The sequence below is a fragment of the Notechis scutatus genome, chromosome 1 (assembly GCF_049901735.1).
Source record: "Notechis scutatus isolate UNSWTSFEM ecotype Mainland chromosome 1, rNotScu1.2, whole genome shotgun sequence".
Lineage (NCBI taxonomy): Eukaryota > Metazoa > Chordata > Lepidosauria > Squamata > Elapidae > Notechis > Notechis scutatus.
The window spans coordinates 257,332,318-257,345,673 of NC_142009.1; the positions used below are offsets into that span (position 1 = coordinate 257,332,318).

The 13,356-nt window shown below is 41.2% G+C and overlaps 1 protein-coding gene across 5 annotated transcripts in view; it reads right to left on the reverse strand.

Moving 5' to 3' along the window:
- Positions 1-13,356, reverse strand: part of NAV2 (neuron navigator 2) — a 599,301-nt gene that overhangs the window by 309,140 nt on the left and 276,805 nt on the right. For 3 of the 5 annotated variants that reach the window (XM_087951111.1, XM_026664752.2, XM_087951108.1), the window contains exon 1: positions 4,678-5,905. The exons of 1 other annotated variant lie outside the window; for it this stretch is intronic. In XM_087951111.1, the coding sequence (XP_087807237.1) occupies positions 4,678-4,935 (258 nt within the window). In that variant the 5' untranslated portion in view covers positions 4,936-5,905. Of the gene's footprint in view, positions 1-4,677; positions 5,941-13,356 lie in introns of those variants that run through there. One more of the 5 variants, XM_087951110.1, reaches the window with a different exon arrangement.

Sequence of the window (13,356 nt, forward strand, 5' to 3'; positions counted from 1 at the left end):
AGTTTTTATCACAAGTTAGCCAATAATGCAACCAGAGCACTATTAACTTGTAAGAGCTTTCTGATTTTATACCTGCATTACATCCTAAAGCAGAGTTGAACAAATGCCCACACTTTAGAAAAGGAACACTAGTTCCATGCCAGTTTCATTTTTTATTTTTTTTTAGGATTAAAATCTATACAGTGAATATGATAACTTGAAGTGGCATAAACTTCACTAAGCTGTGTTGATCTTGCACATCCAGAAGTTATTGTTTAATATCAATCCCCTTTGCTGCATAACGCCTCTGAGACCACAGAACAGGCATGGAGGCATTAGAAAAACCAGGTAGATGTAGGTTGATGCTATCAGCAGCATCTTAATGGCTACCATGCTTGGAAACCAAGAATCAGTTGGAATCTAGATCTACACTGCAAATGGGGAAAGGGAGCTAAAGATAATTATTTCGAAAGAAAGACATTCTCACTGGAAGTAATCTCTCTCTCTCTCTCTCTCTCTCTCTCTCTCTCTGTGTGTGTGTGTGTGTGTGTGTTCTATTCTTAGGACATTTCTAAATAAGCATGTGGGGCCATTTCAGTGTTGATATGGAAAAAAATATAGAAGGGAAATAGTCCCCAAAATTTGTGTCAAACAGTAAAACTATCTTTCAGAAGTAAAAGCATTCCTGGATCAGTTTTTGTTTTGACATCTGTTGATATACTGCTTTGAATTCTATGCTTAGATATAAATGTAAAATAAGCAAGTTATGCTCCTTTTGGAAAAGAAAACAGTAATATCCATTCTGTTAGAGCCAGAATCAATGCTTGGCATTAATGGACTTCTGATTTTATTGCCAGCCTTTTTTGTTGGTGCCTCCCATAAACCAGTGGAGAATTATAGGATCCAATCCCTGAAGCTCTTTATCTATTTATTGACTAATCAAATTTCTATAGATGCACGTCTCACCAAAGGCAATTCTATGATGTAGTAGTAAGACAAGCAAGTAGGACAGAAGATACACCAACAGAAGATCCATTACAGGTAATCCTCACTTAATGACTATCACTTTGTGACTGTTCAAAGTTATGGAGCCCAAAACCCAGTAATACCCCACTTTCATCACAGTTGTTAACCAACTCACCTGTGGTCATTAAGCAAGATATCACATGACCGTGACTTGTCATTTTACTGTTGGTTACTCCACTGACTTTGCTGTTTATTCAAATGGCGATCACAAATGTGCAAAAGGCAATCACACAACCACAGGATGCTGGGGTGATTGTAATGGCCTGTGGATTGTGAACCACCCAAATCTCCATCACATGAGTGCAAGGACACTGTAATGGCTGTAAGTCGACAACAAGTCTTAAGGTTACTTTCTCAGTACCATAACTCGTTAAAAGAGGACTAATTGTATAAAAATAAATCCATTAATTATCCAATTTATTGTCCAGTGAAAACTAGTGGCCAAAGAAAACTCAACTAGTTGTCCTCTGGCCATCTTTGGCCCACCAGTTTTCACTGGAGAATAAATTGGATTGTGTGACCATATGATTCTCTTGCTCAACCTTCACCAGAAATCATTCACATAAAGTTCAGTGAGAATACAGAAATGTACATTCAAGTGAATATCTGTGGTCAAAGGAGGAAATACCAAGGAGAATGATAAGAGAAGGGTGGGAAGCTTTGCTAACTAGATTCAGGGATTTCCAAAAGGTATCTTTGTTATCACCTGTGGTTTGTACATTTGCATACATACAAGATGTTTGGCATAAAGATGCAGTCCTAGACTTTTTGTCTCAAAAGGGTCAGGTTGCAGGTAATAGGAAGAATCTCTGCTGATGCAACTGGACAGCCACACTGTTCCTCAAAGCAGAAATGTGGTCCTAGGGGAGAAATCATCTAATCTGTTACAACACAACTGACTGTGTTCCCTAGCTGTTCATAGATTCCAGCCCTTCTAGCAACCTCTCTTCTTCAAAGCCCAGAAGCATGCCTCAAACATAATGATTCCACCATCCTAATAACTCTGCATCTATTGATGTGCATATGTTTCTAAAAGAAACTCAGTGGTGAAGGGTCATTTTTTTTCCACTTGTCAAATTCTTTAGTTGCTTCAATCCAAAATGCAATTGGATTGTGAAGATGAACTCAAGGCTTTTCTTCCTATAGTCAGAGGACTCAATAAAGTACAGATAGTGTACTTATACATCAGTTCTTTCATCAGGTTGAGGCATTTATCTCAAGACCAACATGCTTTCTTACATTAAAAGGCTTCTGCAATTTCACAATTATATTGTAAATTCAGTCACCTGTATTCTGCAAAGTATATCCTGGAAACAAGATGCGGAGTTGTTGTTTTTTTAAAGAGTTTCATATTGCTAGATTTTATTTTCATATACTACTCTTGGAGTTGCTCATAGACTCTCATACTAAATTCAGAATGTCTGTCTAATGTTATTTATGATGTGAAAGAGGAGGGCAAGGAAAAAAGAATAAATTATGCAACTGGTTTGATAACCACAAAGGTGCTTCCAATGCAAATGACTTGGCATACAATATTAATTTATTTGAAGAGTTCCCATAGATGATTCCAGGCTTAAAATAATACGAGTACTTACCAGTAGAAAAACATAGCTTTGAATTCCATTTGTCTTACAACTGATTTGACACAATCATTAGAGAAACACCTATTTGGTGAAAAAGAATATAAGAATATAAAGAATGACTAAATGAAAACAGTCCTCGAAGATTGCCAAGGACAGACCAATAGACTTGACCAATGGACTTGACCAATAGCTGAAGTTAAGAATTTAAGATTTCTACCAGTGAAGATTCACTAAAGACTACTACTCCAGAGGCTGGCTGAACCTATGAACCTAAAATACTACAACTATTGCGATCTGCAAATGTGAAAAGTTTCCTCAGGCATCAAATATAGATGGGGCATACAAGATATCCTACTTTTTTACCACCCCCATTTCACAACAAAGAAAAATCCCAATTAGAACTAACTGAATCAATTTTGAACTCCTAAAATATTGACCATAGAATGGTTCAATGCTCAGCATGTATTATGCCACCAACAAATGCCCACTCAGCTTTGAAAGCCTTTGTAAGTCATCATCTCATTGCTCCTATCAATATCGCATCACATTCACATCACTGGACTCTCCCCTCTTTTTAATTTTTAGAGTGAGATTGTCCTGAAAATTTCGAGACAACTCTAAGATCTTTAAAAAAAAGAATGTGGACCTCCTTCCAGAGGGTATGGTGTAAACCTTGTCTACTACTACTGACACCCTCACCTCTCCCTCCCAATTCTCAAGCCCTCAGGACCTGCTGCAGCCTCACAAACTGAGCTCAATACATCACTTTATCTGCCAGCATGGAAAAAGCAGGGCAGGAAACCATGCTAGGTTGACAGCAGGCAGACTCTTGTTCCTCAGCAGGACAGGTTCTGAGGTTGCCACCTGCAAAAACCTCCTAGATTGACAAGAATGACCCAGTATTTCCTACGGTAGGAAAAAGGCAGCAATACAATTCTTCTTCAAACATGCAACTTCCCACCCCAACATGGCTGTGCTTCTTGTGAGATGCTTCAAGCAGCTGCAGAATAGGTGTGCAGTAAAACCAAGCCGACTCTCTGTCTTCACAGCAATCTCAGTCTAGCTAATATTAATTAGTCACCTTAGTGGCAGCAAACCATCTGCTCTGCTTCTCCAGTAGTATGTTAGCATTTGCTGTCTGCTTTCATGGTTCTTGAGCCATATTCAGGCACTAGTAACATAGCGACAATCTGAGCCATGCTAAAAATACTAATACACTTGCTAAAATAAAACAAGCTGGAACATGGAGTATTGCAGTCTCCATAATATACAGCAATAGCATTTAAAGAGGCGTCCAAATATGGCTTCAAGCAACACTGCATATTAGAAATCAATGGTTACATCTAGGAATAAACACACACACACATGCACACACACACATTCTCTCTCTCATATATATAGAGGCACATATGAATATCTCTGTGCATTTGTGTGTGTATGTATAGATAGATAGATAGATAGATAGATAGATAGATAGATAGATAGATAGATAGATAGATAGATAGAGAGAGAGAGAGAGAGAGAGAGAGAGATGCCTTTAAATGTAGGAACATACAAGATTGTATTGTATTGAACCTTTATTGTAGCTTTACCCATAAGTGACTGCTGGATGTGTAAGTGTATAGACAGCAGTCTTTGCTACACACTTGCATGGCTTTCCCTGCTGCATGATGTTCAGCCGCATACATCAGAGCCACCACATTAGGTAGCTGCTCCAGCAGTTCTCCAGGTATTCACAGTAAAATGCACAAACACACCCACTGCAAATAATTCCTCAACGAACAGCATTTAAATGCACTAACAAAGTAAAAAAGAAATACACCCTCCTTTCAATAATCCAGCATTATTGAAAGATTTAAGCTCCTATAAATAAAGATAAATCAAGATAATATTTAGGAATAGTCAGTTCTTTTTTTCCACAGTTAGAGAAAATATTGTTCCCTCCATAGTTTCTGGGTCCATCAGAAATACAAGTATATTTCCCATCGCAACCTGCATTTTCAGTAACCATGCACACACGCCGAACAGCACTGCATATGATACAGCCTCTCCACCCATGCTCTCCCCATGCTAGCACCATTTTGCTGACCTGTGTGTCAAAGCCATTCTCAATGGAGCTACTCTTCTTCCGAAGGAAGCCATCGCCTGCATTCTCGTGACCATTCTGGGATTTGAAGGGGATCTGGCTGGCATAGGATGACTTGTTCACCTCCACCTTGTTCCCAAACTTCAGGTAACAGGGCTGTGGGACGGTTCTGGCAGCTGGGATGTGAACAATGGGACTAGCACTATGGACAGGTTTAGGTAGTCCGGATTTCATTTTGGAGGCTACCAGGATGGCTGGCATTTTTTCTCCTTCTGCTTTGTCAATGCGTCTCTGTCACAACAGCAGCAAGCAAGGAAGAGGATGAAGATAGGTTTTACAATCGGGCAGGCTAGCTTCTTCTCCCCCTCTCCCCCCTCCCCACCCCCCCAAAAAAACCAAGCAGTGGAAAAAGAAAGAGAATGGGAAATCTCTCCTTCAAACAGAACTTCTCAGGAGCTTGTCTCTGCCTTTCCACCTGTTTCCTTGGGCTGGTGTAGCTGCTCCCTCAATTCTCAGGCAGTGTCCTTTTTTCCCCTCCTTCTCCACTTCTTCTGCGGATGTTTAACTTGCTGGTTCTTTTCAGCAGCCACTTTATTAATATTATTATTAATATTAATATTATTATTATTTTCGCTCCCCTCTTTCCTTGAAGATGGGAGACCTTAACTCGCTGGAAGCAGCCCCTGGCTGCCTTGCTTTAAAGGAACCTGCTGCAACATATGTTTCGGGTGGCTTGGCTGGGTGGTGCGCGCCCGCCCCAGCCTAGCAGACAGGATCGCCAGACTTAATATGTCTGTCTGTCTGTCTGTCTTCAGCCTTAGCCCAGAGACAGACGTAGCAGTGGAGGACGGCCTTGGATACCAGCCTGAGAGAACCCGAGTTTCTCAATCTTAGGATCGGTGCACGACAGCAACGGCGCCGAAGCAGAGAGAGAGAGAGAGAGGGATCTGCCCGCGGATGACATTTAAATCGTTAAGGCTGCTGGTGGCAACGGCATTTCCCGAGCCGGCGATGCTGCTGTTCCAGCTGTTGCTGCTGCGCGTCAAAAAGCCTTAAGAACGGAGAATGCGCTGGCTTGTCCGTCTCGTTTTTGACCCTGGCGCTGGAGAGCCGAGCGGCAAACCCACCCAAGGCGTGCGGTCCGGGTGCGAAAAAAGCGCAAAGGGGCGCGTGAGTCGAGGCAGCCGGCGGCGTGGACGGCGCCAGAAGAAGGGGCAGCCCAGATGAGAAGGAGCGGGAGAAGGCTGCGATCTGACAGCACCGGGCAAAAAAAAAAAGCCTGCGTGGCTTCCGATTGGTCCTCCCTGGCTCAAATCAGAAACAAAACAGCTCTGCAAAAGGGGCGGCGCTTCAACTCCAGCGACGGGCATGAAACATTTTTTTTTCTGTGTTTTTTTTCTTGCCTCCGATCTGCGCTTTGCGCTCTGCGGCAGCGCGGCGGATCCGCCGTAGCGAAGGGGAAAAGGAGGCGCGGGGAGCTATCCAAGGGAGGCTCCGCACGGAGGGCGGTAGGGGCAGCCGCCGCCGCCGCCGCCGCGAAGCGGAAATTCCTCACCATCGGTCCTGTCGTCTGTTTGTTGCTCGAAAGGAAGGCACTTTCGAATCAAAACACATGAGGGTGAATCATGGTTCCGTCCTCACTGGCGAGTCATACGGGAAAACTCCCCCTGAAGATGCCAACGGCCCCAGCCTGTGAGTAAGGGCTGAGCAATTTAACCCAATCAAGCCGGAAATGAAAAAGAGCCCTGTTCTCCTTACCTAAAATTGGTGTTTCTAACTTCGAAAGGCTGCTTTGGTTATTCAATAAGGCCACAGCTTAAAGGGGTTATTTTCACTTCGACTTAGAATAACTTTATTGCCACTTTGAATGTACACTAATCGGCATACGTTGAAATGAATTGTCATTTGCACACAGTTCTCAAAAGGTTCCCCACCTCCAATATAGCAATAGCAGCAACAGCACTTAGACGTATACCACTTCACAGTGCTTTACAGTCCCTCTCTAAGTGGTTTACAGAGTCAGCATATTGCCCCCCAACAATCCCGATCCTCATTTTACCAACCTTGGAAGGATGGAAAGCTGAGTAAACCTTGAGCCTGGTGAGATTCGAACTGCCAAATTTCAGGCAGCCAGTGGTCAGCAGATAACAGATAACCAGAGTTGAAAGCCACCTTGTAGGTCAGTCTAGTCCAAACACGCCCCCGCCCCGGCCCGCCCAAGCAGGAGACCCTACACCATTTCTGACAAATGGCAGTCCAATCTCTTCTTGAAAGTCTCAAGTAATGGCGCTCCCACAACTTCCAAGGGCAAGCTGTTTCACTGTTTGATTGTTCTCGCTGTCACAAAGTTTCTCCTTATTTTCAGGTTAAATCTCTCCTTGTTCAATTTCCACCCTTTATTCCTTGTCTGGCCTACAGGCACTTTAGAAAATAGCTTGACCCCTTCCTCCCTTTGGCAGCCCCTCAAATATTAGAAGACCTCTATCATGTCTCCCCTGGTCCTTCTCTTTACTAGACTAGCCAAGCCCAGTTCCTGTAACCGTTCGTTGTATGTTTTAGCCTCCAGTCCTCTAATCATCCTGGTTGCTCTTCTTTGTACTTTTTCTAGAGTCTCAACATCTTTTTTATAATGTGAACAAAACTGGATGCAGTACTCTAGGTGTAGTCTTACTAAGGCTTTATAGAGTGGTATTAGTACTTCTCTTGATCTTGATTGTATCCCTCTGTTAATACAATTTGGGATTGCATTAGCTTTTTTGGCTGCTGCTGCACACTGCTGGCTCATATTTAGCTGGTTGTCCACTAACACTCCAAGATCCCTCTCACAGTTACTGCTATTGAGCCTGGTTTCACCCAGTCTCTATGTGTACTTTTGGTTTTTCTTGCCTAAGTGTAGGACTTTACTTTTCTCTACATTGAATTTCATTTTGTTAGATACGGCCCAGTGTTCTAGTCTGTCAAGATCCATCTGGATCTTGAGCCTATCTTCTTGGGTGTTAGCTATTCCTGCCAGCTTAGTATCATCTGCAAATTTGGTAAGTTCCCCTTCTATTCCCTCATCTATGTCGTTAATGAAGATATTGAAGAATACTGGGCCTAAGACGGAACCTTGTGCCACCTCACTGCTTACTTCCCTCCATGTAGTCTTAGATCCATTAAGGACTACTCGTTGAGTACGTTTTGTCAGCCAGTTGTGAATCCATATACTACATAAGCATGACTGACTGACTAAATAAATAAATAAGCATATACCCACATATATTCTATGTCAGAGAAACAACACAATCTAATTTGGATGTACATGTACATAATGATTTGAGCTCTAAGCATGTATCCTGCTATTTAAGAAAGACACCATGCATAGTCTCAAAATGCATGTATTTTACAACCGCATCATCTTGCAGAGAGTTAGGCTGTTTCTGTACCATGGAATTTTATATCAGTGGAGTCCTAAGACAGAATAATGAAAGATCACTATCGAGTAACACTTGTGATAACTACAAGCCTCTGTTGAGTAGCAGAGTCTGGGGAACAAAGGTTGCCTTCAACTAAAACGTTTTTGCAAAGTACACTGGTGTGGTTGGACTTCGGTCTGATCCAACAAAGTTATGCTTCTGATTCTAATTAATATAACTCTGGCATTGTATATAAGGAAGTGAAACCACACTGGCATTGAATAGCAATGTCCAAATAAAACCCTGGCCTAGTACTATTGTAAGAATAGAGATGCAAATCCACACCTTTTGTAAACACCCATGAGCTATTTTTACAAATCCCTTTTGTTTTTTAAACTGATCATGGGTGACAAAATCTTTGCTCTTTTTTTTTTTTCCTGGCATGAAGATTCTGATTATTGCTGACAGTTGTTTTCTTGAGCCCACTTAACTTTGGGTTTATCTTAGAACATTACAGCAAACCACTCAAGTCAGAACAACAACCCTTGAAATGGGTTGGGTTGAAAGAGAGTGACTGGCTCAAGATCACCCAGCTGGCTTTCATGTCAAAGATGGGACTAGAGCCACCTGTGTCTCCTACTTTCTAGCCTGGTGCCTTAACTACTAACTAGACCAAACTGGCTTTTACATGAGATGAAATAGATGGAAAGCTCTTGATCCTTGATCTCTTTTCTTTTGTGTGATAATGGGATCATCAAAGCCCAGGAGGAGAAAAAGAAGTGTTAATCTGAAATTCCAGCAATAAAAACGGGTCCTAACTGCCTAGTTAAGGGCCTTTCCACAGGGGTGGGATGCTACCGGTTCAGCCCGGTTCTATAGAACCTGTAGCTGCAAAGAGCAACTGACACCGAACTGGTTCGGTGTTTGGCCCACCCGCCTGCCCGGGTGTGCAGCACAGCTGAGGTTGATAAATGAGGATTTTCAAATGCTGCGCACCTGAGCGCAGTGCTTGTCAGCTGTCCAGGCGGCACAGCAGATGATTTCTTGCAAACGCTGCACACATGATAGTCCCCAGTTTGGAGAACCGGCAAATCGCTCCACTGGCTGGTCCCCCCCCTCCCCACCCACTCACTCCTTACCTGGCATGCGAGCCATCCAACTTGCCTGGTTTGGTAAGTTGCTATTTTTCCTCCCCCCCCCTCCCCCGACCATCAGCTGTTCTGCTCTGCCAGGAGATTTAGATTAGCTAGAAAGCAGGAAATCCTTGGGTTTTCTAGCTAATCTAAAAGCAGAGCCGAACCTTCCTTAGGACTGAAGCTTTTCAGTACAGACTCAGGTAGCCGATTGCAGATGGATAGATTTCTAAATTAATCTGTGATTCTGTGAGCAACTCAATCTGCCTGTCTGCTTTGTTTGCTTTGAGGTAAAAGTTGCTCTTTTTTAATTTAAAAAAAAATCAATATTTACATACATGGTGTCTTGTGAGTTAATTTTGTGAGTTTGCTTGCGAGCAAATTTTATGTGACAGATTCAGACAGCAGATTGCAGAAAGATAGATCTCTGAATGAATCTGTGTTTCTGTGAGCAACTCAATCGGCCTGTCTGCTTTGCCTGCTTCGGGGTAAAAGTTGCTCTTTTTTTAATAAAAAAAATCAATATTTACATAAATATAATATTTACATACAAGCCATGCCCATCCAGTCACATGAGCATCAAGCCATGCCCAGTCAGTAAGCCACGCCTACCCATTCACATGACCACTGAGTCACACCCACAAATTAGGCCACACCCACAGAACCGGTTGTTAAGAAATTTGAATCCCATCCCTACCTTTCCCCCCCATACCTAAAAATCGATGTATTTACAAACATGTCTTTTCCCAAGCACCTCTTCCATAACTTTTAGTTATGCTATGAGTCCACAGCTTGCTCTGGACTCTGATCTAAGTGGAAAGGAAAAAAAGTCAATGGAAGAAACAACCCAAGTTAAAGCTATATTTCCTTTTAGCATAGTGAAGTTGCTACCAAGATTTCTCAGTATTGTGAATGTTCATGCATTGCTCTTCTTATATATCATTTTCAATGAAAACCAGAAGTGATGTACAATAAAATGCAGTGACATCTACCAATTATAAGATGAAATACAGCTAATAAATTTGCAAGAGTCCTGATCATGAAGGAAGCAAATCATCTATTGAATTGTCACTAGATCTGTATCACAGGAGACCATCTCATCCCAGAAAGTACCACATTGGACTCACACCCAAATCACTTGTTCAGCGAGCACCAGCAATAGGAGAATGAAAATAAAAACAAACAAAACTCTAAGCCATTCTCTATAGCAGTGATCCCCAACCTTTTTTATGCCGCGGCCGGTACCGGCATCAGCTGGCGCGCCGGCCCAGTGCCGGCATCAGCTGGGCGCTGCCATCTTTTTGATGAAAAAGTGCTTCCGGTGAGCTTTCTACCCGGAAAAGCTCACCGGAAGCACTTTTCATAAAAAGATGGCGGCCTTAACAAACTCAGCGCCCGGTAGGACTTGTTCCGCGGACCGGTACCGGTCTGCGGACCAGTGGTTGGGGACCCCTGCTCTATAGGATCTAAAGGATCTGAAAAATCTTCCTAGAAGGAAATGATTTCTCAGATATTATAAATATATACACAATTCTTTACAAAACTGCCCTTCCCCTGTTCACAAACATATCATGAATCTTCTTGGCTCTCCTTCAACTGGCAATGCAACTTTTGCAAATATTTACTAACTTCAGAGTTGCTTAAACAAACACCTCTTTATGTAGATGTTATGCACAGTAGCTGTTTATACAACAGTTATATAAGCATATGGTTTGGTGTCTCCTGCTTAGGTTGGAGATATGATAATTTTGTAGATATTATAGCCACTTGCTGGTGGTCTACAAATATCAGCAAAGCTGAGAAACCTGTTTTAACAGAGATAGCTGTATGAAAAAGTAAATTAGCAGTTATGCACAATGAAGCAGTATATGTGTTATTCTTTCCTGTTTCCTGCCTCCACCTCTAAATTATCTGAGGACCTATTCAAGTACTATCTATTCATTTGACATGCATCCTGGTTCCTATTGCCAATTTTCACACCAGCTCAATTGTTTGCCTTGCAGTTAAGTAGGCGATTTTTAAAACTTGAGAAATGTGCTTTTCCTTGGGCATTGGTTATCCGCTAATCCCAGATTACAAAGTGTTCATCTTTGTTTTTCCATTTCATTGAAAAGGATCTTCTGGTGTTTCCTTTCCTTTCTCACAAAATGAAATGGTAGCAATGATGGTGGGCAAAAATTTCAAAGCTTTAATAAATTCAACAGGTCTGTGCCAGATTTTGCCCTATTTTACAAAAGAGACAGAACTGAGATCTCGGGTGTATAATCAAGAGTTAGTGTACTATGTCGATTTCTTAGACTATCTTAGACTTGTGAAAAGTTCTAGTCACCACAATTAAAAAAGGAAATTATAGGATCTGGAAAAAGTGTAGAAAAGGTCAGAATTACTAGGAATCTACAGAAAAGTCTCTATAAAGAAAGACTCAAAGTTTCTTGGATAAGACAGAAGATAGGTATAGGAAAACATTATAAAGATGAAAAGAATAGAGTAGAGCAGAATAGAATAGAATAGAATAGAATACTTTATTGGCCAAGTGTGATTGGACACACAAGGAATTTGTCTTGGTGTAAATACTCTCAGTATACATAAAGAAAAGGTACATTCGTTAAGAATCAAGAATCATAACAACAACACTTACTGATAGTCATAGGATACAATCAACAATCAAATCATACTAGGAAACAGTCAATATAAATCGTAAGGATACAAGCAACAAAGTTACAGTCCTACAATCACAAGTGGGAGGGGATGGGTGATAAGGAGTGATGAGAAGATTAACAGTAATAGTAGTGTACACTTTGTAAATAGTTGAACAGTGTTGAGGGAATTATTTGTTTAGCAGAGTGATGGCTTTTGGGAAAAAACTGTTCTTGTGTCTAGTTGTTCTGGTGTGCAGAGCTCTATAGCGTCGTTTTGAGGGAAGGAGTTGAAACAGTTTATGTCCGGGATGTGAGGGGTCTGTAAAGATAGCATGAAAGATACTAGAGCAGTTCTGTGAAAAGCTCATTGTAAAACTGATCAGATTTCTTTGCCTTAATCTATTTTAAAGGGTTTATTTGGTCATTATTTTCAACAAGTTTCAAGATGGTCCATAGTAGTTCAATATTATGTATTAATAATTTTAAAGAGTAGTTCAATACTAAGTAAGTAACAATTTTAAAGAATGACTAGAAAAAGACAAAATACAGATGTTTAAGATGGGCAGCTATATACAATCTTTTAATAAATATATAAAAAAACATAACATAAACCAGTAGAAAACTGAATCACAGAACACAAAACAGCAGTAAAAACACTGACATAGTAGAAACCATGATTGTTTTCCCAGAAAACAAGTAAAATAATAAAAGAGACATTCATAAAAAGGAATTTCATATTTCTGGAAATCTTGTGCACTTGTGAAGCAGATAAAAATCCGGTTGACTGCTTTATTTATCTTTCATAAAAGAGCTACAATAACAAAGCTACAATAATATGAAAATCCTCAACAAACAAACCAGTAAGACTGGAAAACAGTGGGTTGTATCCAACAGTAGCAGAAACCAAGGTAGCTTCTACCACCCATTCTTCTGTTGTATTGCAACTTTTTCATTCACTAATTAGTATTTTGAAAGTTCAGATGCATAATAGGAACTGTTCTGAATAATAGGAGCTGTTTTGAAAGTGGAGAATGCAGCCCTTGAAATAAATGCTTTATGGCATTTAATTATTGTAGTGAAATTATATTTCACTAAATTATATGAGAGCCAGTTTGGTTTAGTGGTCGAGGCCCCAGCTTAGAAATCAGGAAGCTGTGAATTACATGTTTAATTCTGAGGCATGAAAGCTAGCTGGGTAACCTTGGACTAGACCAAGGGTGTCAAACTCACGTCGTCACAGCAGTGGTGGGATTCAATTTTTTTTACTACCAGTTCTGTGGGCTTGGCTTGGTGGGCATGGCAGGGGAAGGATACTGTAAAATCTTCAGTCAGAGGTGGTATTTGCCAGTTCTCCAAACTACTCAAAATTTCCGCTACTGGTTCTCCAGAACTGGAGAATACCACCTCTGCACCATGGCATCATCACATGATGTATCACGACTTTTTCCTCCTTCGCTAAACCAGGCATGGGCATGGCCAGCACGTAACGCATCTGGCCCATGGGCCACGAGATTG